At 49.2% G+C, this 22150-nt stretch overlaps 2 protein-coding genes across 4 annotated transcripts; both read left to right on the top strand.

The window, feature by feature from the left end:
* The first annotated feature begins 1400 nt into the window (after window positions 1–1400).
* Window positions 1401–15685, top strand: LOC135456603 (C-signal-like). Of its 2 annotated transcripts, none has more exons than XM_064730566.1 (6): window positions 1401–1611; window positions 10297–10348; window positions 10588–10775; window positions 11889–12044; window positions 13980–14090; window positions 14949–15685. In XM_064730566.1, the coding sequence occupies exons 1-6, from the start codon at window positions 1471–1473 to the stop codon at window positions 15060–15062; spliced, it is 762 nt and encodes a 253-aa protein (XP_064586636.1). In that variant the 5' UTR covers window positions 1401–1470; the 3' UTR covers window positions 15063–15685. The 2 variants fall into 2 exon arrangements, with proteins under 2 accessions (XP_064586636.1, XP_064586637.1); XM_064730567.1 differs by lacking the exon at window positions 1401–1611 and adding an exon at window positions 8393–8412.
* A 1473-nt stretch (window positions 15686–17158) lies between these two features.
* Window positions 17159–21896, top strand: AURKAIP1 (aurora kinase A interacting protein 1). 2 transcript variants are annotated; one of them, XM_064730788.1, is made up of 4 exons: window positions 17159–17267; window positions 17701–17789; window positions 19310–19743; window positions 21106–21896. In XM_064730788.1, the coding sequence occupies exons 2-4, from the start codon at window positions 17738–17740 to the stop codon at window positions 21211–21213; spliced, it is 594 nt and encodes a 197-aa protein (XP_064586858.1). In that variant the 5' UTR covers window positions 17159–17267; window positions 17701–17737; the 3' UTR covers window positions 21214–21896. The 2 variants fall into 2 exon arrangements, with proteins under 2 accessions (XP_064586858.1, XP_064586857.1); XM_064730787.1 differs by lacking the exon at window positions 17159–17267 and adding an exon at window positions 17322–17581.
* The last annotated feature ends 254 nt before the right edge of the window (window positions 21897–22150 follow it).

The raw sequence follows: 22150 nt of genomic DNA, 5'->3' as shown, positions 1-22150 counted from the left end.
TGGGAATTGCATTGCTGTGACTTCTGGAATGTCCCAGCTGAGCTCCCTGAGCTGTGTTTGCTCACCTGGACAAGGAGGAGGAGCTGGGCTTGAGGAGAATCCCAGCCCTTGGGATGTGGGCCACTTCTTGGGGGTGAAAGTTTTGGGGTGGCTGAACATGGTGGTGGGTTTGCTGGGACATTGGGGCTGAACATGGTGGTGGGTTTGCTGGGACATTGGGGCTGAACATCGTGGTGGGTTTGCTGGGACATTGGGGCTGAACATTGTGTTGGGTTTGCTGGGACATTGGGGCTGAACATGGTGGTGGGTTTGCTGGGACATTGGGGCTGAACATGGTGGTGGGTTTGCTGGGACATTGGGGCTGAACATCGTGGTGGGTTTGCTGGGACATTGGGGCTGAACATCGTGGTGGGTTTGCTGGGACATCGCGGGTGAAAATTTCGGGTTTGCTGAACATTTGCCGGGAGCGGGATGGAGGGGGCAAAGCCAATTCCCCTTCCCCTGGCTGTTCTCTCCCTACCCCGGAGCTGGGAGGGGAAAAAGCCAATTCCCCTTCCCCTGGCTGCTCTGTCCGTGCCCCAGAGCCAGGAGGGGAAAAGCCAATTCCCCTTCCCCGGCCATTCTCTCCCTGCCCTGGAGCCGGGAGGGGGAAAAGAGAATTCCCCTTCCCCTGGGCGTTCTCTCCCGAAGCTGGGAGGGGCAGAACCGATTGCTCTTAGAACCAATTCCCGTTCCCTGCCCGTTCCCCATGCCCGGAGCCGGGCGGGACAGAACCAATTCCCCTTAGAACCAATTCCCGTTCCCTGCCCGGAGCCGGGCGGGACAGAACCAATTCCCCTTAGAACCAATTCCCGTTCCTTGCCCGTTCCCCGTGCCCGGAGCCGGGCGGGGACAGAACCAATTCCCCTTAGAACCAATTCCCGTTCTCTGCCCGGAGCCGGGCGGGGACAGAACCAATTCCCCTTAGAACCAATTCCCGTTCTCCGTGCCCGGAGCCGGGCGGGGACAGAACCAATTCCCCTTAGACCCAATTCCCGTTCCCTGCCCGTTTTCCGTGCCCGGAGCCGGGAGGGACAGAACCAATTCCCTTTAGAACCAATTCCCGTTCTCTGCCCGGAGCCGGGCGGGACAGAACCAATTCCCTTTAGAACCAATTCCCGTTCTCCGTGCCCGGAGCCGGGCGGGGACAGAACCAATTCCCCTTAGAACCAATTCCCGTTCCCTGCCCGGAGCCGGGCGGGGACAGAACCAATTCCCCTTAGAACCAATTCCCGTTCTCCGTGCCCGGAGCCGGGCGGGACAGAACCAATTCCCCTTAGAACCAATTCCCGTTCTCTGCCCGGAGCCGGGCGGGGGCGGCGCCGCGCTGGGGGCGGGCCGGGGGCGGCCCCGCTCGGCTCAGGTTGATCGAGCCCCGCGTGGGCTCCAGAAGCGCCGGGAGCGGAGCGGAGCGGCCGAGCCGAGGCAGGAATGGCCCAGCCCCGCTGCCGCTCCGTGCTCATCACCGGCTGCAGCCGCGGCATCGGCCTGGGGCTGGTGCGGGGGCTCGCTGCCGCCAGCCCCTCCCCGGATCTGGTCTTTGCGACCTGCCGGTACCCCGAGAAGGCGCAGGTAAACGGGGCGGGGGCGCTGGGGGTCCCCGGAGAGGGGTGAAGGGGTCGGGAGGGAGGAGAAGGCACTTTGGAAATGAGGAACATCTTGAGCATCCCTGTGCCGGCAGAGAGAGCCCTGGCTGGGGATGGAGCCGGGCTGGGGATGGATCAAGGACGGAGCTCCTGGGCTGGGATGGAGCCGGGCTGGAGATGGATCAAGGACGGAGCTCCGGGGCTGGGGATGGAGCCGGGACGGAGCTCCGGGGCTGGGGATGGAGCCGGGCTGGGATGGAGATCTCAGGCTGGGGATGGAGCCGGGCTGGAGACGGAGCTGGGACGGGGATGGAGCTCCCGGGTTGGGGATGGAGCCGGGACGGAGCTCTCGGGCTGGGATGCAGCCGATACCGGGCAGCTCCCCGGGGCTGGAGCCGATACCGGGCAGCTCTCGGGGCTGGAGCCGATACCGGACAGCTCTCGGGGCTGGAGCCGATACCGGACAGCTCTCGGGGCTGGAGCCGATACCGGACAGCTCTCCGGGGTTGGAGCCGATACCGAGCAGCTCCCCGGGCTGGAGCTGGGATTTATCGATGACCGGGAGCGTTCCCGGGAGCAGGAGAGCGAGCGGACGCAGCCCGGCAGCTGCAGCATCTCCAGCGCTCCTGCCACCCCTTCCGTCCATCCCCGAGTTTCTCGCTGGGTTTGCTGCTGGAGATTTCTGTGCTGTCCTTGCCCAGATCTGCAGGGACAGCCCGTGGTCCCTCAGAAACCTTTCCCAGAAAGGGGAGAAACCCTCCACAGCTTTGCTTCTGTCTCTCTCTGTCCACGCGTGTCTGTGCGCCCTCTCTGCCTCTCGTTCTCTGCTGCACTTGCAGCAATTGAGAAAGCCGAGATGAGGAATGAATTAATCACTTCTCGGAGTTTCCCTCTGTGCTGGGCAGGGCTCAGAGCTCCTGCTGCAAACAGGAATTTTTGGTACCTGCTGCTCGTGGATCCACTTGTATTTCTCTCTCTCTCTCTCTCTCCCATTTCAGCCCCAGTCCCTCCTGCTGCAGCATCGCAGTGGTTTTGGCACTCCTGTAGATTTTAAAACTCAAATTTCACAGCATTTCACACACCTCTCAAACTTTGGGAGGCAAATCTCTGAGGGTGATCGGTCGCTCTGTGCCCAGCAATGTCACCTGTGCTGTGTGCTCCCCTCCCGAGGGGGAATTTGGGCAGCACAGAAACTCCCACAGGTGCCCATCCCCTGCTCCTTCCTGCCCTGCCCCAAACCCCTCTGGAGCAGCCCAGGCATTTGGAAGGAGAATTGACACCCACAGCCCCATCCCTGCATCTCCCCTGCATTTCCAGAAAGGAAAAAATGTGAATTCCAGAGGGAAACAGAGCCCCTGTGTCTGCTCCTGCTGGGGGATTTGGTTCCTTTCACACAGATTGTGATCACACCCTCCCAGCAATAAACCAAACACAGGAATTTTTGTTACTGCTTAGCTACAAAAAAACCTCTAAAAGGTGCTTGGGATGGGGGACAGGGCTGGCCAGGTAACAGCTGCACTCTGAGCTCTGCAGGCCCGTATGAAACCCAAGGAAAAGATTTTAATTTAAAAAAAAGTCTCCAGGATAAAGGTGCATTTATGGCATTTCTGAATGGAAGTGCAGAGAAACAGCCCAGCAAGGCTGGGATCAGGTGCACAGCTCCCTTCAGCACCTGGGCAGAAATTCACCCCATTCTGTCCCTTTAACTCCTGAGCAGAAATTCACTCCATTCTCTTCCCTTTTACCTTCTGTTACCTGAACAGAAATTCACCCCATTCTGTCCCTTTAACTCCTGAGCAGAAATTCACTCCATTCTCTTCCCTTTTACCTTCTGTTACCTGAACAGAAATTCACCCCATTCTGTTCCCTTTAACTCCCATTACCTGAGCAGAAATTCACTTTGTTCTGTTCCATTTTCATTCCTGTTACCCGAGCCCCTCGTGGCAGCACCTGAGCAGAAATTCAGCCCATTGTGTTCCCTTTTAACTCCTGTTATTGAGCAGAAATTCACTCAATTCTGTTCCCTTTTAAATCCTTTTCCCCGAACCCCTCGTGGCAGCCCCTGAGCAAAAATTCACTCCATTCTGTTCCCTTTAACTCCTGTTATTGAGGAGAAATTCACTCAATTCTCTTTGCTTTTAAATCCTTTTCCCCAAGCCCCTCGTGGCAGCACCTGAGCAGAAATTCAGCCCATTGTGTTCCCTTTTAACTCCTGAGCAGAAATTCACTCCTCTCTGCTCCCTTTAACTCCTGTTACCTGAGCAGAAATTCACCCCCTTCTGTTCCATTTTCATTCCTGTTATTAAGCAGAAATTCACTCCTCTCTGCTCCCTTTAACTCCTGTTACCTGAGCAGAAATTCCCCCTATTCTGTCCCTTTAACCCCCGTTATTGAGCAGAAATTCCCCCCATTCTGTCCCTGTAACTCCCGTCCCCTCCTGGCAGCGCTCCCAGCCCCGTTTCCTACAGAGATCGCACAAATCTCGCTGTGGCGGTGGCACAGGAAGGCAGCAGAGATATCTGACCCGGGCTAGATCAAAATCTCCCTGCCTGGCTGCTTGGCCACTGCTGAGAGAGGTTCTTTTTCTTTTTCCAAATGGCTCCTGCGATTTTTTCATCATAATGATCTCAGATCCATTACATGGAGGAGTGAAATGGTTCCTTTAACAGGAAGAGCTTCCTAGGAAATATTATATGGGCAAATCTCAGCACAACTCATCAGTTTTGGGTGGGTTTTTTGGTTGTTGTTTGTTTTTTTTTTTTTTTTTTTGGTTTTTTTTTGTTTTTTTTTTTTTTTTTTTTTTGTTTTGGGGTTTTTTTTTTTTTTTTTTTTTTTGTGTGGTTGTGATTTTTATATAAAAATCTACAGGAAAAAGGCTGCAAACCTGCAGAGGAAGATGAACCAGCCCTCAGACAGTGCAATGGGTTTGGCAAGAGTCTGGGTCACTCCTTGCTCCCTTTCCTGGAAAGTCTCTGGCAGGCTGTCTTGTGTAGGCAGGAAATTTCTCTTTTTTTTCACAAACATTGTAATTTTATTTCATCACAACGTTCTCAGGAGTGAAATTGCTCCTTTAACACGAAGACCTTCCTAGGAAACATGACACAGGCGAATCTCAGCACTGCTCATCGGTTTCGGAGGGGTTTTTTGTGTGGCCAATATTTAAAAATCTGCAGCCAAAGGCTGCAAACCTGCAGAGGGAGATGGAACAGCCCTCAGCCAGGGCAATGTGTGTGTCTGGGAAGAGTCTGGGTCGCTCCTGGCTGCTGGGAGAGCCCTGGAAAGGCTCTGGCAGGGTGGACTGGCCAGGAGCCACATTCCTGCAGCCCCACAGGGACACACGGGGCGCATCCTCAGCTTTCCCCATCCTTCAGAGGGGCAGCTTTTGTCCTTGGTGCACCAGGGTGGGTTTTTGTTCTCTGTGAGGACCTCCAGGCCATGTGCTGTGCGTTGGCAGGACATCAATGGAAACCTCTGCAGTCAGCTGAAAGCAGATTTCTAACAGATGGCTCTGGAAACTCCACAAGGAAGAGAAATCTTTACGAAAGGTACTGTGGTGGTTTCAGCAGCATTATCTGCCCCATCTGCAGGGCGTGGGGCTGGCACAAAGCTTTCTGACCCTCTCAGAGGGTTCCCACCGGTCCTTGGGGCTGGCAGGGGGCAGGAACAGACCTGCCCCAGCCTCCAGCACTGGGAATCGTGGGCACGGCAGCACCAAATCCAGGCTGCTCTCACAGCTTGGCTGCAGCCTGGCACTGCTGCTGAGGGGGGCAGGAAAGGCAAAGGTTCTGTGATTTTCTTGTCTTTTTTCCGTTTTTTTTTTCCTTTTTCTCTTTCCTTTCCTTTCTTCCTTTTTCTCCTTTCCCTTTCCCCTTTCCTTTTCCCCTTTTCCTTTTCCCCTTTTCCTTTTCCCCCTTTTCCTTTTCCCCTTTTCCTTTTCCCCCTTTTCCTTTTCCCCTTTTCCTTTTCCCCTTTTTTCCTTTTCCCCTTTTCCTTTCCTCCCCTTTTTTTTCCCCTTTCCTTTTCCCTTCCTTTTTCTTTCCTTTCCTTCCTTTCTTTCTTTTCCCTTTCCTTTCTCCTTTCCTTTCCCTTTCCTTTCCTTTCCTTTCCTTTCCTTTCCTTTTCCTTTCCTTTCCTTCCCTTTCTTTCCTTTCCTTTTTTCCTTTCCTTTCTTTCTTTCTCCTTTTTCCTTTCCTTTCCTTTCCTTTCCTTTCCTTTCCTTTCCCCTTTCCTTTCCTTTCCTTTCCTTTCTTCCTTTCCTTTCCCCTTTCCTCCCTTCCCCTTTCCTTCCCCTTCCCCTTCCCCTTCCCCTTCCCCTTCCCCTTCCCCTTCCCCTTCCCTTCCCTTCCCTTCCCTTCCCTTCCCTTCCCTTCCCTTCCTTCTCTGTCACTGAATTTCCAGTTAAATTTTGAACTCCCACAGTTCAGCTTCCTGCTCTCCAGGAATTGGCACTGCAGGCTCAATTTGTGGCACATGAAAAGGGCTTGGCCCATCTCAGACCTGTCTGTGGGCTGTGAAATTGAGGGAGTTTTTCTTTCTCTGCACACCTGGGTCAGTGCTTGTTCTCCTGACAGCAATTCAGGTGGTCTGATTTTGGTTTTTCCTCTCGGCGTTTTGTTGACCACGTGAAAAATCCTCCTTGTACAAGAGAAAAGCAGTTTTGGACAGTTCCTTTAAATTCTGCTCTCTGCTTTGGCAGAGCAGCGTTTTCCCTTGGCAGAATGGAGATGGGCAGAGCTCAAATAAAAAGCCTTTTAAAAACAATCTCCCAATTTTTAGAGAAAAAGTGATTAAATACACCTGGCAAACACCTTGGGCAGGGATCCCTCAGCAGAGGGATGAGTGAATGTCTTGGAGCCCTTAAGGAGCTGCTTTTCCAAAGATGCTGGGGAAAATCTCAGTGTGTGCTTCCCTCTGTTCCCCAGGAAAAGCAGCACATCCATCTATCTCCTGTAGCTCCCTAACCTTGGGTAATGCTGAACAGCTGCAGGGTTTTGCATGTGAGTCTGTGCTGGCAGAAGTTGTGAAAACTCGAGCTCCGGGGCTGAGGAGCTCCTAGGTGGCCTCCCCAGAACATTTGCCTAACAAATGGGCTGCAGATCACACGATAACGTGCAGCAGGCAGGCAGATAACCACTGCCCCTGCTGGAAAACACCACCGGAGACTCCTCCAGCCACGCTCCGATCCCAATCTGCCTTTCCTTGGGCTGTTTCTGCCTTTTCTTGGGCTGTTTCTGCCTTTCCTTGGGCTGTTTCTGCCTTTTCTTGGGCTGTTTCTGCCTTTTCTTGGGCTGTTTCTGCCTTTTCTTGGGCTGTTTCTGCCTTTTCTTGCGCTGTTTCTGCCTTTTCTTGCGCTGTTTCTGCCTTTCCTTGGGCTGCTCCAGCGCTGAAAAGCAGCCACAGATCTCCAGGGAAATCATCCTGGTGTCCTGGTTTTGCTCTCCAGATGGACACAACGCTGTCACTGTAGGACACACTGCAGCTTTCGAGGTGAAAAAATAGGAGTTTATTTTCTGGCTCCAACGTTTGTAGGTTTTCCAAAGCGACAGTGAATTGGAAATGGGCAGTTTGTCCGCTGCCACCTCTCCAATGGCACAAACCAACAGTCCCCGTCAGATTTCTCCTCGTCCATAAGAGAATGCCAAACAATGAGTTATTTACAGAAAGTGGGTGGGAAAGGTTTGTTGCAAAAACATAAACATCAGGAGGCTTAGAAAATCTTAAAAAAAATCTTAGAAAATCTTAAAAAAATCTTAGAAAAAAGCTTAGAAAATCTTTAAAAATCAAGGTGACACAACCCCAGTGCTGTTAGCAGGGAGCCAGCACAAGGTGGAATCGTCCCCACGTTTCTCTTTTCCTTCTTTGCTCCTTCCTCCCCCATCCTGTGTTCCTATAAAAGGGAAAACTCTTAAAATGGCAGGCCCAGGTGTGATGGGGAAGGAGGAGGTGAATAAATCCATTTAAAAGTGCCCAGAGCTGTGGGATGTGCACAGGAGCATCTCCCCAAGGCCCAGCGAGGTGAGTAAATCCCTCTGGAGCTCTGGGAAGCCCAAATGTGCATTTTCCCTCTCTCTGGAGCAGGAGATGGAGCTCCAAGCTGTGCCTGGTCCCTGCTCAGCCCCGGAGCTCTCTGCTCACTGTCTCTGTCAGCTCTGGGCTTTGTTTTTCCCTCTAACACATATTTCAGCCGTGTGGTTTGCAATGAGAGGAGCAGCTGAGCGATCTGTGCACCACATTTACCAGGCAAAGGGGGCATTTCTGAAGTCTTTTTAATTTTGGGTTATTGCAGAGTGATTTTGTTTGATTATTTTATTTTTTCTGGACGTGTTTTACACTTCCTACAGCAGCGAGGGCTGGATTTTCTGGAGGCAGCGAGGGCTGTGGGTCAGGGCAGTGCTGTGGAAGCTGTTCACTTGGCTGTACACTGTGATACCGAAAATCTGTCTCAGAGGGACGCAGAAAAATAGGATACACCTCTGGCTTTGTCCTGAGTGCAAGCAGGATGAGGCGAAGGATACCCGAGCACCTTCATGCTGCCCTCAGGCTCTGTTTGTTTGCCTTGATTGCTTCCAACTGGCTGAGCGGGGCCAGGCCCTTTCCAAGAGCTGTAACCCAAGTGGAAAATGCTTTCATAAAGAAGGCAAAGTAAATCTCGCTAAATGACAAAGACAACAAAACATTCCTGCTTGAAATCTAGCAATAAATACCCCGTGTGCTGATGAGTCTGGTCTGGAGCCCCGAGTGCCAGAGGATCTTGTTTAAATCAGAATAGGCCGAGTCTTTGTTAATGGTAATTAAAAATCAGCAAGCAGGAAACAACAGATGCTAATCAGAGTTTAATTCTTGTCTTGGACTCCCCACGAGTTGATTCTCAGGGGTGATTGTTCAGGTGCAGAGCAGTTCTGCAGCTACTACGCTAAACAAACACGGGTAGGGAGTTGTGTTGTGGCTTTTTGCTGGGCTTTGTTTGTCTTGTTTGTTTTTAAATTATCTGTCACAGCACACTAATTAAAAATGCCTTGGCTGGGATGTGTTGGCTGTACCTCCTTGTCTCAGTCCTCTTTTTCTCATGCTCCTTTCTAGTCACAGTTGCAGGAAAATAGGCTTTCCTACCAGTTTTAGAGTTTTAACTGGGTTTTTCAGCTTCTATCAGGTGTAACATTCTTGAAGACCAAAGCTGTCCACATCAGCTTTGTGCTGGGAGCTGCTTCTCAGAAATTCAAACCCCTGAAATGGGAGTCACTTGTTAACCAAGTAATTAACTGGAAAACCCATTGAATTTTAAACCTAATTTGCATGCAGCTATTGTGATTTCATGCTGTCTGTGTACTGGAGAATGCTTCAGTTCTTAATTGAAAATATTGTTTGCTCACTTCAGAAGCCTCTCTTGCCTTTCAGCAGGAGCTGGTAGCTTGTTTCTGTCAGAGAGTAAAACATATAAATAAACGAACTATAAATAAATGGACAAACCTGGAGCAGCCAGAGCACCCCTGGAGCTGATTTTGCACTGAGTGATGCTGTCAAACTGAAATCCAGTGACAACCCAAAGGCACAGAACCACTGCAGGCTGAGCTGTTTCATCAATAAACAAGCCAGCGTGTTCTGGACCTTTAATTTATGGAAATCTGTCCCACCAGGCCCTGTCCAAAGCGAGGAATGTCTTCTGGTTTTGTGCTTCTGGCTTGTTTTTCCTTCCCCCTCCCCTTAACAGCCTTAACTGCGGTTGTGGGCTGGCCTGGGTGGGAGCACAAATCTCCCAAACAAGGCTGGAGCGAGCCCTGCAGGCTCTGATGTGAGATAAAGATGTGATGCATTAGGGTTTGTCAGAGCACACCGAGTCCCTCAAGGGTCTCCAAGGGGCAGGGAAGGATTCTTTCCAAGCCTGCCCTCCTGACCCCTATTCCCAAAGGGCTCCTAAAGAAAGGGCCGGAATGTTTGGCCAGGTTTGCTGCGTCTCCTGAACATGAGTGGGAATATGGAATCCATCTGCTGCCTTTGGCCACGCTTCCCGCTTGGCTCCATGGCACAGAAACCTGAGAGCTCCGGCTGGGCCCATAAATCCAGTTTGGACACTTTGTGCAGGGGAGAGCAGGGATTTCTGCAGGAACAGCAGGCACTGAGAGAGCTCCAGCAGGGAGGGAATTGTTCTCCTGCACAGTGGCTGTGCCCCACACTGATTCCTTGGTGGGCTCAAACTCCACTTACAAGAAGTGACGCTAACGAGGCTGCAGGGGAAACCAAATTCCCATGGGGAAATGAAATTTTCCTGCAAACAGAAAATCCAAATGGGTTTTTTAAAGCATTCCCGTTGTCCTGAAGGGGTGTCCAGCACTAGCTGGGCTTCAGGAGAATCAGGATGTTTTCACAGAATTTGGGGAGGCACTGGATTTTTACTGGAATGCTGAGAACTGAGCACTGAAGCTGGGAAATGTCCCACTAAAAACCCAGCAGGCTGGAGTCTGGACTGAGCAGGGGAAGAGTCCAATTTCCTGATCTGGCTCTTAGGAAAGCTGCTCAGCAGGCTGGAAAACAAAGGAGAATCTCTGCCTTCAGTCCAATCAGGAAAATATTCCAGTTACAATTCTGGAGGAGATGCAGAATTCAAAGTGATTTATGTAATACCCAGGGAGATACACACAGATATATATAAAATAAAAATAATTCTTCTTCCTAGGAACTGCAGCAGCTCAGCAAGCAATACAGCAACATCAAGCTCCTGCAACTGGGTGAGTAAAGGGTTTTATTTCTGAAATTTGTTCAGCTTAGGTGAGTGCCTCTCAAAAAAACTGGTGTCCTGAGTGATCAGTAGCTGAAAACCATCTTAAGATAACACTGGGGAAATGTAATTCTGTCAAATCTGTGCATTTTCACCTTTATGCTGCCCAAACATCCCCAATGAGCCTCAGCTTTGGTTTGGCACACCCTGCACCGCTCACCTGGAGCTTTTCCTGCCTCCCCTGTGCAGATGTGGTCTGCGAGAACAGCATCAAGAAAGTGGTGAAGGAAGTGGAAGAAATAGTGGGAGACAAAGGGCTGAACTGCCTGATCAACAACGCCGGCATCAACGTGCTGGCCTCGCTGGAGGAGGTCACGGCAGAGACCATGCTCACCATTTACGAGACCAACACCGTGGCCCAGCTGATGGTCACCAAGGTGAGCAGGGATGGGCTCAGCCTGGGGATCTTCCACATTTGAGCTGGAATTGTGCAGGTGTTTGTCCCCTTGGAGCTGCACAGAGACAGTTCTGACACAGAGCTGCTGTCTGTGCACCGGTGTGGGGTCACTTTGTGGCAGAGGGGTGTTGTGTTTGCAGGGAGGAGTGATGGATCTGACTACATCTTCTCATGGAGTAGTAATAAATTAATCTTCTGAGGTAAGTTAACCTCAGAAGGTTCATTTATTAATTTAGGATACTACATTATATTAAAGAACACTACACTACACTACACTACACTACACTATACTACACTACACTATACTATACTATACTATACTATACTATACTATACTATACTATACTATACTATACTATACACTAAAGAATACAGAAAGGGTACTTACAGAAGGCTAAAAAATAATAATAAAAACTTGTGACTCTTTCCAGAGTCCCAACACAGATTGCCCAAAGAGTGAAAACAGCTCACAGCAGAAACCAATGAAACAATCACCTGTGGGTAAACAATCTCCAAACATATTCCAAAGCAGCAAAACAGAGGAGAAGCAAATGAGATAAAAATTGTTTTCCTTTTCTATGAGGCCTCCTCAGCTTCCCAGGAGAAAAATCCTGGGCGAAGGGATTTTTCAGAGAATGTGAATGTGACAGTGGGGACAATACAGAAAGGGTATTTACAGAAGGCTAAAAAGATAATAATGAAAATTTGTGACTCTTTCCAGAGTCCAGACACAGCTTGGACCCAATTGGCCAAAGAGTCAAAACACCTCACAGCAGAATCCAATGAAACAATCTCCAAACACATTCCACATGAGCAAAACACAGGAGAAGCAAATGAGACAAGGATTGTTTTCCTTTTCTCTGAGGCTCCTCAGCTTCCCAGGAGAAAAATCCTGGGCGAAGGGATTTTTCAGAGCATGTGAATGTGACAGTGGGGATGGGAGGTGGGCACAAGAGGCTGCTGGAGGAAGGTCTGCTCTGGCCATGGGGTGTGAGGAGCCACCACCACGCTGGGCTGAGGTTCCTGCTCTGGATGAGGGAATGATCCAGCTCCAACCCAAATCACCAAATGAAGCAAACTCTGCTTTCCACAGGCGTTCCTCCCGCTGCTGAGGAAGGCAGCACAGCTGGGCACCGGCATGGGCTGCCACAGAGCTGCCATCATCAACATGTCCTCCCTGGCGGCCTCCATGCAGCTCGTCCAGGCCAACGAGATGTTCCTCAAGGTCTATCCCTACAGGATAGCAAAGGTCTGTGGGTGCTGGGGTGGTGTTATCAGGGGTCCCAGGATGAGGGAAGAGATGAGAATCTTGACTCTGTGTTTCACAAGGCTGATTTATTATTTTATGATATATATTATATTAAAAGTAAATTGATATGTATTATATTAATGATGATATATATTATATTAAAAGTATAGAAGGCTGATTTATTATTTTGTTATATATATTAAAAGTAAATTGATATATATTATATTAATGATGATATACATTATATTAAAAGTATAGAAGGCTGATTTATTATTTTGTGATATATATTATATTAAAAGTAAATTGATATATATCATATTAATGATGATATACATTATATTAAAAGTATATATTACATAATATAATTATGATATATATTATATTAAAAGTATACTAAAACTATACTAAAAGAATAGAAGAAAGGATTTCATCAGAAGGCTTGAAAATAATAGAAATAGAATGATAATAAAATCTTGTGACTGACCACACAGTCCAAGACAGCCGGACTGTGATTGGCCATTAATTAGAAACAACAAGATGAGACCAATCAAAGCTGCACCTGTTGCATTCCACAGCAGCAGATAATCATTGTTTACATTTAGTTTCTGAGGCCTCTCAGGAAAATCCTAGCAAAGAGATTTTTCATAAAATATCACAGCTACAGGTTGCCCTGGGCTGTGCTCCCTGGCTGAGGGCAGGTGGAGCCACGCTGGCCTTAGCAAGGGGTGCAGCACCTCTGTGGGCACAAAAAGTGTTCTTGTTCTTCATGTGGGTGGAAATGGGAGCTGTGGAACGCTGAAAGTGGAGCAAATCCTGGAGAACAGGCTCCCAAATCCCTGCTCTGGTACAGATCCATTCCCAAGGGATTCAGGGAAGAGCTGATGCCATTGGGTGTGAGAGAACGGGCTCCCAAATCCCTGCTCTGGTACAGATCCACTCCTGAGGGGTTTGGCACTCAGGGAAGAGCTGATGCCATGGAGTGTGAGAGAAGAGGCTCCCAAATCCCTGCTCTGGTACAGATCCACTCCTGAGGGGTTCAGGGAAGAGCTGGTGCCATTGGGTGTGAGAGAAGAGGCTCCCAAATCCCTGCTCTGACACAGATCCACTCCCGAGGGGTTTGGCACTCAGGGAAGAGCTGGTGCCATGGAGTGTGAGAGAACAGGTTCCTAAATCCCTGCTCTGGTACAGATCCACTCCTGAGGGGTTTGGCACTCAGGGAAGAGCTGATGCCATGGAGTGTGAGAGAACAGGCTCCCAAATCCCTGCTCTGACACAGATCCACTCCCGAGGGGTTTGGCACTCAGGGAAGAGCTGGTGCCATTGGGTGTGAGAGAAGAGGCTCCCAAATCCCTGCTCTGACACAGATCCACTCCTGAAGGGTTTGGCACTCAGGGAAGAGCTGGTGCCATCGAGTGTGGGCTCCATCAGCTGCGTTCCTCTCCCATCCCAGAGAGAGAGCAGGAAACTCAGCAAAAGGTGTGCTGACCCCTGTGGTGATGTCAGTCAGTGACAGGTGGGATTTTCAGTTTTCTCACATCCAGGGATTGAGTTTGTACAGATAGTCAGGATCACACATACAGCTTCTCCTACACCACCTACTCAGAAGCTGTTAAACGCTTGTTTTCCCTGTTCAGAAGTAAATGAATGTTTGTGTAGTGGTTAGTGCAGGAAAACACAGTCCTTATGTCAATATTATTCTCCTCCCAGCTCCTCAGGCGTTTCAAACGCTACTTTATGTTCCATTACAACTTGGTTTCGTTTTTGGGCAGTGGTTTGTGGTGGCAGAGCTTGCAGAGTTCCCAGAAAGCCTGGATGAGTCCTGAGAGCCTCCTCCTGCCCCTTGCTGTGGAAGGGACGTGCCCAGCAGCCGGGCTCCGGGTGCTGCTCCAGGCTCATTAATCACACATTAATTAATGGGCGTTTCCACCCCTGCAGACTGCCCTGAACATGATCACCCGGTGCCTCGCTGCAGACCTGAAATCAGACGGAATTCTCTGCATCTCCTTGCACCCAGGCTGGCTTCAGACAGACATGGGTGGGAACATGGTGAGTGCCAGTGTGGAAATGTCACAGTGGGGTCCCTTGTGTGGGGGTGTTCTCAGGGCAAGGGAAGAGAGGAGAATCTTGACTCCATGTTTCAGAAGGCTGATCTATTATTTTATTATATATCTAACATAATATAATATAATTATCATATATTATATTAAAAGAATATATCATGTATTATATTAAAAGAAAATGATCTATTAAAACTATACTAAAAGAATAGAAGAAAGGATTTCATCAGAAGGCTTGAAAGGAATAGAAAGGAATGATAAAAAATCTTGTGACTGACCATAGCTGGACTGTGATTGGCCATTAATTAAAAACAACCAACATGGACCAATCAAAGCTGCACCTGTTGCATTCCACAGCAGCAGATAATGATTGCTTACATTTCATTTCTGGAGAAAAGATCCTAGTAAAAGGATTTTTCATAAAATATGTCTGTGACACCCTTGCTGCCCCCTGGCTGCACACACCCCTCTGTGGGCTGTGACACACCAAAATGTCACCGCTGAGTCAGAGATGACACACATAAATGAGTGACACACTCCATGCATGCTCTGAAGGCTGATAACTTTATTAAGAATTCCTTTTTATACTCCAGTTTGCTACAGAAAGGGGGCTAAGAAACCTCCCTTTTGTGAACAACTTTATGAGGAAAACAGCTTATTACAAAACACCACGTGGGGATTGTTTTAATTCTTTCTCTCCAGCTCCCTCAGAGCAATTAATGGGAAAGCTTATCTCGCTTTCTCTCTGACAAAAACACATCTCCCTTCATTCTAGAGCCTCCTGAAATGTATTTAATTATATTCAGCAGGATATTCCCAGTAATGACCTAGGCTTGATCCATTCCAGGCTCCCATGCAGGTGCAGGAGGCCATCCCAGGTATTCTCTCTGTTCTGGAACGTCTCGGTGAAAAAGAAAATGGTTCTTTCCTGGACTGGCAAGGGGAAACTCTGCCGTGGTAGAAGAGCACAGAACTCCACAGGAACAGCTCCTCAGCCACAGTTTAACCACTCCTGTCTGTCTCTAAGGGTTTTTTACACGCTTGTTGAAATAGCCATTGACACTCAGCCTCTCTGTGGGTGTGTTTGGGAAGCAGAGGGGCTGAGTCTTCCCCTTGGCATTGCTGCTGCTCTGCTCTAGCTGCAAACACTGCTGTGCTCTCGGTGATGGGCATCTCCCGGAGCCCTCTGAAATGGATCCAAACCTGCAGGTTAAATCCAGGGGCTGCTGCTTCCTTTCCACTTCCAAAGCCAGAGTGGGCTTCTGGCTCTTTGCAGAATTAAATGACCTGACCTCAGAGTAAGGCCAGTGGAGGCTTTGGAGGCTCAGTTACCTCCAGAACAAAAACCCCTCCTTTGATTCCCTTTGTTCCTAAGTGAGCCAAGGCTGAAATTGCCCAGCTCTAAACCAAGGGGATTTGTTACCTTCTGTGAATTCCGTGGCAAACTCTGAGCGTCCCCAGGTTGCCAGTGCGCACCAGGCACTTGCTTTGTTCCCAGTGGGTGACTAACAGCCTGATATGGGGGTGGGAATGTTGTTTTGTACATAAACTTCTGAAATGTCTTCAATAAAGTCTCAGTCTGTTTACCGAACTGTTTACTTCATTTAATTTCTCCTCCATAGGTTTCTCTTTCCTGAGAAGGGAACTTTATTCTTAATTTTCAGGAAGAAACTCTAACCCATGTTAACCTTTCATGGTAGTTGGGTTTGACACAGTGAGGCATACCTAAACCAGAGACAGACCCTTGTTCTGCTCTGAAATACAAGCAGCTGCTGAATAAATCTCTGGCAGACCCTTGTTCTGCTCTGAAATACTACAAGCAGCTGCGGAATAAATCTCTGACAGACCCTTGTTCTGCTCTGAAATACTCAAAGCAGCTGGTGAATAAATCTCCTGTGTTCTGGCTGAGGTAGGTACAAAAGCAAAAAGCTCTTTGAAGTTTGGGATTGGCTTTGACATCCCTCCCTCATGCCAGCTGATTAGGCCCTTTCATGCTGTGCCAGGATGGTGGGGTCCTGTGCCGAGGCAGGGAGGACAAACAGCAGCCAGGTGAGGGAGAGGACAGGTGTGGCTGTCCCTGGACAGCGGCCACCAGACCTGCCCTGGTACAGATAAGGTGTGGCAGGGAGAGGTGGCTGTGTGCCTTCCGTGATCCCTGCAGGGACAGCGACAGCTCACTGGAACAGCATCACAGGATCCTTCAGAGAATCACAGAATCCTTCAGAGAATCACAGAATCCTTCACAGATTCACAGCGGGCTGTGAGGGACCATGAAGGGCTGTAAAATTCCATGAGGGACCCAGATCAGCACATTGAGGAGCCAAAGGGCCATAAATGCCCTTGAAGACCGGCATCTTAAGGGGCTGTGAGGGACCACGAAGGGCCATAAAGGCTTGTGAGGGACCATGAACCATTAAGTGCCATGAGGGACCATGAAGAACCATAAAGTCCCAGCAAGGGCCACCCATGAGGGATGGAGACCAGCACCTGGACTCTGAGGGGCTGTGAGGGACCATGAAGAACCATAAAGTCCCATGAAGGGCCATAAACACCCATGAGGGACCGAGACCGGCCCCTTGTGGGACACTGAAGGGCTGTAAGGGACCAGAAACACCCGTGAGGGACCATGAAGAACCATAAACGCCCGTGGGGGACCAAAGAGCCATAAAGTTCCATGAAGGACCATAACCGCCTGTGAAGGACCTTGAAGGACCATAAAGTCCCTTGAAGGGCCATAAAGTCCCATAACCGCCCATGAGGGACCGAGACTGGCCTCTTGCGGGACCCTGAAGGGTCATGAGGGACCACGAAGGGCCATAAACGTCCGTGAGGGACCATGAACCCTTAAGTCCCATGAGGGACTGAGACCGGCTCCTTGCAAGACCCTGAGGGGCTGTGAGGGGACCATGAAGGGCCATAAAGTCCCATGAGGGACCACGAAGGGCCAAAAATGCCCGTGAGGGACTATGAAGAACCACAGCCCCATGAAGGGCCATAAAGTCCCATGACGAACCACAAAGTCCCATGAAGGGCCATTAACGCCCGCGAGGGACCGACACCGGCGCCTCGCGTGCCCCTGAGGGGCCGTGCGGGGCCGTTCCCCGCGCGCGCCGCCAGGGGGCGCTCCCGCGGCCGGCCGGAAGTTCCGGTGGCGGCGCCGGGGCCGGTGGGTGATGGCGGCGGCGGCGGCGGGGCCGTGAGGGGAGGGCGAGAAGCGCGGCCCGGGGGCTCCGTGCGGACCCGCCCGGGGCGGGGCAGAGCCGGCAGCGCCCGGGGGGGCTGAGGGGAAGGAGGCGGCCCCTCGGGGACCGCCCGTTCTCAGGCCGCGCGGCTGCTCCTCCCGGCCGCAGGGCTGTGTCAGGGAGCTCGGCTGGATTTTCCGTGTTTTTAAAGTTAGAACAACCCAAGGTTTATTAATAAATCCCCTCCGCGGCTGCCCCTGTGCTTGACCCCCCCACAGCAGAGCCCGACAGATTGAGGGTAAAACTAAGAGGATGTTAAGATTCTCAGCCTGTCTTTTGGGGATGTGGGGTTAAATAGGGAAGGTTTTTTTAAAGCTGCACGTTTGCATGACTGAATAAATGTTCTTATTTGAACAGTCATTGCTGGCTCTGCCAGTGAACAAAGAGAAACAAAATGTTAATATCACGGCTGAGTTCCCAGTTACTGAAGGCTTCGAGAATTGCAGGTAAATTTGTGTTGTGTGGCCAAGATTTCTGTTTGTTTGGATTTATTTTATTTTCCTGGGCTAACTGGGCTCCCAGAAGGTTCTTTTTCACCAGGCAGTGCAGGAGAGGAGAGGCTGTTGTTGAGTCAGTGGTTGTTAAATGTTTTTATGTCTCTGATTTATTATGTAAGTATGGTGTGGCTTTGGAGAAGATTCCTTAGCAACAGAGAGGTTTGACACAGCCAACACTTCCTTACCATTCCAAATTGATTTTCAGTCAGAAAACACAAGAACGTTCTCCTTAATGGAATCGTGGAAGGGTTTGGGTTGGAAGGGACCTTAAAGGCTGTGGAATTGCAACCCCTTCAGCTCCCAGTGAAGGGGAACCTTAAAGGACCATGGAATTCCAAATTCCTGCTGGGCAGGGACACCTCCCAGTGAAGGAGAACCTTAAAGGACCATGGAATTCCAAGCCCTTCACCTCCCAGTGAAGGGAGAACCTTAAAGGACCATGGAATTCCAAGCCCTTCACCTCCCAGTGAAGGGGAACCTTAAAAAACGTGGAATTCCAACTCCTGCTGGGCAGGGACACCTCCCAGTGAAGGAGAACCTTAAAGACCATGGAATTCCAACCCCTGCAGAGCCTCCACCCGGCTCTGCCTGCATGATTTGGGGAGCTTACCCACTAAAATATAATACATTTTTAGCGTGACAGCATTGTAGTTAAAATTGAAAAATCGAAGGCTTGAAAATCCCTCCTCGCTTTTGTGATCTCAGTACAACTTCTCTGAGCGTCTCCCTTTATCAGCTTGCTCTGGCCAGCTCTCTCTGTCAGTTTAAGATCCGGGGCAGAGCTTTTCTCTGTAAAATCCTGCCGTTTTTAAGCACAAACCTGTGGGATCTCAGGATCTGAGTCCTGAGGTGCCGAGCCACCGAGAGCACCCTTGGGGGGCCCGGGAGTCCTGGAATGTTCCAGAAGTGTCTGGTGGCTGGACTTTGATCCTACACGGGAGACGACACCTGTATGAGGACAGGAGGGTTTCACCGGGGTGAATGGTGAAGGGATTGGTTAATTAGAGGGTGAGACACAGGGTTTAGGATTTCTGTACAGGGGGGTTTAGAGAAGTAAGATGGAGGAATTGGGGCGTGTCCTGTCCTTCTTCTTCTTCTTCTTCTCCTCCATCTTCTGTGGTGATGGTGGCACTTTTGGATTGGTTATTACTGAAAGTGCACCGGGCAATAAGAATAAATGGTATTGGGGAAAAATGATAAATATTGTACACGTAACCATGGGTATAAAGATAGGTGACTGTCTGGAGGGCAGGCACAGTGTGCTCATGGCTGGCTGCTGAGCAGAGCTCTGTCGGGCTGAAAGAAAATCTTTTAGATAAACAATTAATAAACATAAAAACCGAAAGAAGAACTGAAGCCTCTTCTGGTCCTTTGATACGCGGGCTGCCCCAAGGCCACCCCGGGCCTTTCCAGGCCCTTCAAACAGCCGAGAAAACCCGACACAAACCCCCTTCTTTTTTCTCCCCCAGGCCACCTCCTGCCCAGGTCGGTGTCGTCGTTCCTGTGCTGCCGCTCCCCGTGCGCCCGCTACAGCACCCAGCCCCAGAGCCCCAGCGGGGCCCAGCCCCAGCAGTGGCACACGCTGGACCCCGAGCTGGAGGAGATCCTCATCCCCAGGAAACTCTCCATCAGCCCCTTGGAGAGCTGGCTCACCGTCAGGTACTCCCTCCCCAGGGCTCAGCAAGAAGCCGGCCATGAGCCCCCCGAGCCCCTGGAGTGTCCCCCTGCTGCAGGGACGGGGCAGCTGGAGGAAGGAGAGGGGGCTCAGGGTGACAGGGTGCAGTGCAGGAACGTGCTCAAGATCCGCAGGAGGAAGATGAACAGGCACAAGTACAAGAAGCTGCTCAAGAGGAGGAAGTTCATCCGCAGGAGGGTAAAGGAGGGGCGCAAGAGGAAGCGGCAGGTGAGCCCTCACCTCAGAGCAGCCTCTGGGCACGTGCTGGGGGATGGATTGAAGTGGATTTAGGGAAAACTGAGCTTGGATGAACTCAGCGTGTCTTGCTTGACTTTCCCTGCAAAACTGAGAAAGCTGGTTTAAGAAAACCAGCTGATACATCACTTTTTGGGTCAAACCCTAAATTTTTTTGTCTTGCTCCTTGCATGGGAGACTTGTCCCTCTTGAATGTAGCTTTATTTTATTTATTTAGCCAGGAGAGGGGGAGCTCCCTGACAGAAATGTGTCCACACATCAAACCAGCCTCTGTGCAGGTGTTGGGGGATGGATTTAGGGAAAAATGAGCTTGGATGAACTCAGCTTGTCTTGCTTGACTTTCCCTGCAAAACTGAGAAAGCTGGTTTAAGAAAACCAGCTGATACATCACTTTTGGGTTACATCCCTGATTTAAGGATTTTTTTTGTCTTGCTCCTTGCATGGGCACTAAAACTGAGACTTGTCCCTCTTGAATGTAGCTTTATTTTATTTATTTAGCCATTGAATGTAGCTTTATTTTATTTATTTAGCCAGGAGAGGGGCAGCTCCCTGACAGAAATGTGTCCACACATCAAACCAGCCTCTCTCTAGGTGTTAGGTGATGGTTTTAGGGAAAAATGAGCTTGAATGAACTCAGCTTGTCTTGCTTGATAAAACTGAGGAATAAACTTGAAACAAGGAGTTCTGTGAGTCAGAGAATTGAAGAAAACCAGCTGATACATCACTTTTGGGTCAAATCCCTGATTTAGGGATTTTTTTTGTCTTGCTCCTTGCATGGACACTAAAACTGAGACCTGTCCCTCTTGAATGTAGCTTTATTTTAAAGTCAAGCTTGTCTTGCTTGACTTTGCCTACAAAACCAAAACCAAAAAACAAAGGAGTTCTGTGAGTCAGAGAATTTAAGAAAACCACCTTTTGGGTCAAATACTTGATTTAGGGATTTTTTTGTCTTGCTCCTTGCATGGACACCAAGAACTCTAAAACTGAGCCTTGTCCCCTTTGAATGTAACTTTATTTTCTGCAAAATAATGGGAAGAAGGAGGAGTTGGAATGGACAGTAGCACCTTGACAAGGCTGAATGGAAGTGGCTAAAATTTGGTTTTACCTTCTCAGTTTTCCTTGCACAGGACTTTAAAAACGATACTGCCAAAAATCCCTGTGCATTTTAATGTCTTCTGATGAATTTTCTGCAGTAAAATTCAATATTTTGACATTTAAAACCTTTGTTTCCTTTGTGTGTGTTACACCTACACTGCCCTTGAGACACATGGGCAGTGGCTGTTACTTCTAAGCTGTGTTACTATTTTTCTTTTCTTTTTTTTTCCCCTATTTTAGATCAAATTTGAGAAAGATTTGGAGCGCATCTGGAAGAAAGCTGGCTTGAAAAGTGCTCCTGCAGGCTGGCAAACCCCCAAGATCTACCTGAGGAGTTCCAAGCGATAAAAAAAAAACCTCACCTGTCACAAATTTTCACCTGCAATTGTAATTAAAACCAAAATATTTAAGTATGTTGATGGCATGTAACCTTTTTCTGATTGTGATGGAAATTGTAGGAAGGAGTTTTCCAAGGAGAAACTTTTCCTGCCCAAAGGAGAGGTGTGAGCTCTTTTTGCTGAATTTTTGGGGTCCCTCTTTGGGATGAACCTAAGAAAAATCAGGTGTAGGAGAAGGGATCAGTGAAAGAATTTCCTGTTGTTTATAAGGCACAAAACTTTGGAAAAGTTCTTTTCTAAATTGCATTTTTTCACAGCCTTACTGCAGAAAGGTTGGGGTTTTCCTAAGTGGGAAATTGGATCAGAATTCCATGGAATTGACCTGCAGGAGCTTTTGGTGTCTCTTATGTGGAGCTTTGGGCATATTGTGAGCATCCTCAAAAGGCACATTTTTCTCTTTGTGTTCTATTTTGTGCTAATAAAAAATGGTTATTTTTTTGTCTTTTGACTGACCCCTGTCATGTAAAACATCCAGATATTGGTCAAAGTAGAAGCTCAGAGCTAATTATTTATTAACCACAAAAACTTTTGTGCCTGAGACAAGCCTGATACAATCAGCTGCTTTTGCATGGTTGAAGAGAGTTGTGAAAGCTGTGAAAAATACAGATGTTTAAAATAAACCCTGACAAAGGATTCTTATCTGGGGTCTGCTTTGGGTTCTGCTTTTTTGGGGGGTTTGAGGCACTTCTGGGTGGTTTAGTTTGATTTAACTTTTGGCAAAGGGCTGAAGGGGAGAAAAGAATGAGCTGGGAAATTCCTTGAAAATAATTCAGTTTTTTTTCTGCTGGGAGAGAATAAACTGAAAGGGAGGAAAATAATCAGTGGAAATCAAAAAGCCACAGCTTCTCTGGGCCTTCCCACTCCTCACAGGCAAGAATTCCTTCCCA

The sequence above is a fragment of the Zonotrichia leucophrys genome, chromosome 21, assembly GCF_028769735.1.
Source record: "Zonotrichia leucophrys gambelii isolate GWCS_2022_RI chromosome 21, RI_Zleu_2.0, whole genome shotgun sequence".
Taxonomy (NCBI): domain Eukaryota; kingdom Metazoa; phylum Chordata; class Aves; order Passeriformes; family Passerellidae; genus Zonotrichia; species Zonotrichia leucophrys.
Note: the sequence above shows the minus strand (reverse complement) of the source record. Positions and strands in the feature narration are given on the sequence as shown.

What these genes read in the sequence shown, in the direction of transcription:
- AURKAIP1 (XM_064730788.1), top strand. Translation starts at nt 17,738, where the DNA reads ATGTTAATATCACGGCTGAGTTCCCAGTTACTGAAGGCTTCGAGAATT. An exon ending in GAAGGCTTCGAGAATTGCAG is followed by an intron (nt 17,790 to 19,309) that starts GTAAATTTGTGT and finishes TTTCTCCCCCAG; the next exon opens with GCCACCTCCTGCCCAGGTCG. An exon ending in GGCGCAAGAGGAAGCGGCAG is followed by an intron (nt 19,744 to 21,105) that starts GTGAGCCCTCAC and finishes CCCCTATTTTAG; the next exon opens with ATCAAATTTGAGAAAGATTT.
- LOC135456603 (XM_064730566.1), top strand. Translation starts at nt 1,471, where the DNA reads ATGGCCCAGCCCCGCTGCCGCTCCGTGCTCATCACCGGCTGCAGCCGC. An exon ending in GGTACCCCGAGAAGGCGCAG is followed by an intron (nt 1,612 to 10,296) that starts GTAAACGGGGCG and finishes TCTTCTTCCTAG; the next exon opens with GAACTGCAGCAGCTCAGCAA. An exon ending in CAGACATGGGTGGGAACATG is followed by an intron (nt 14,091 to 14,948) that starts GTGAGTGCCAGT and finishes GATCCATTCCAG; the next exon opens with GCTCCCATGCAGGTGCAGGA.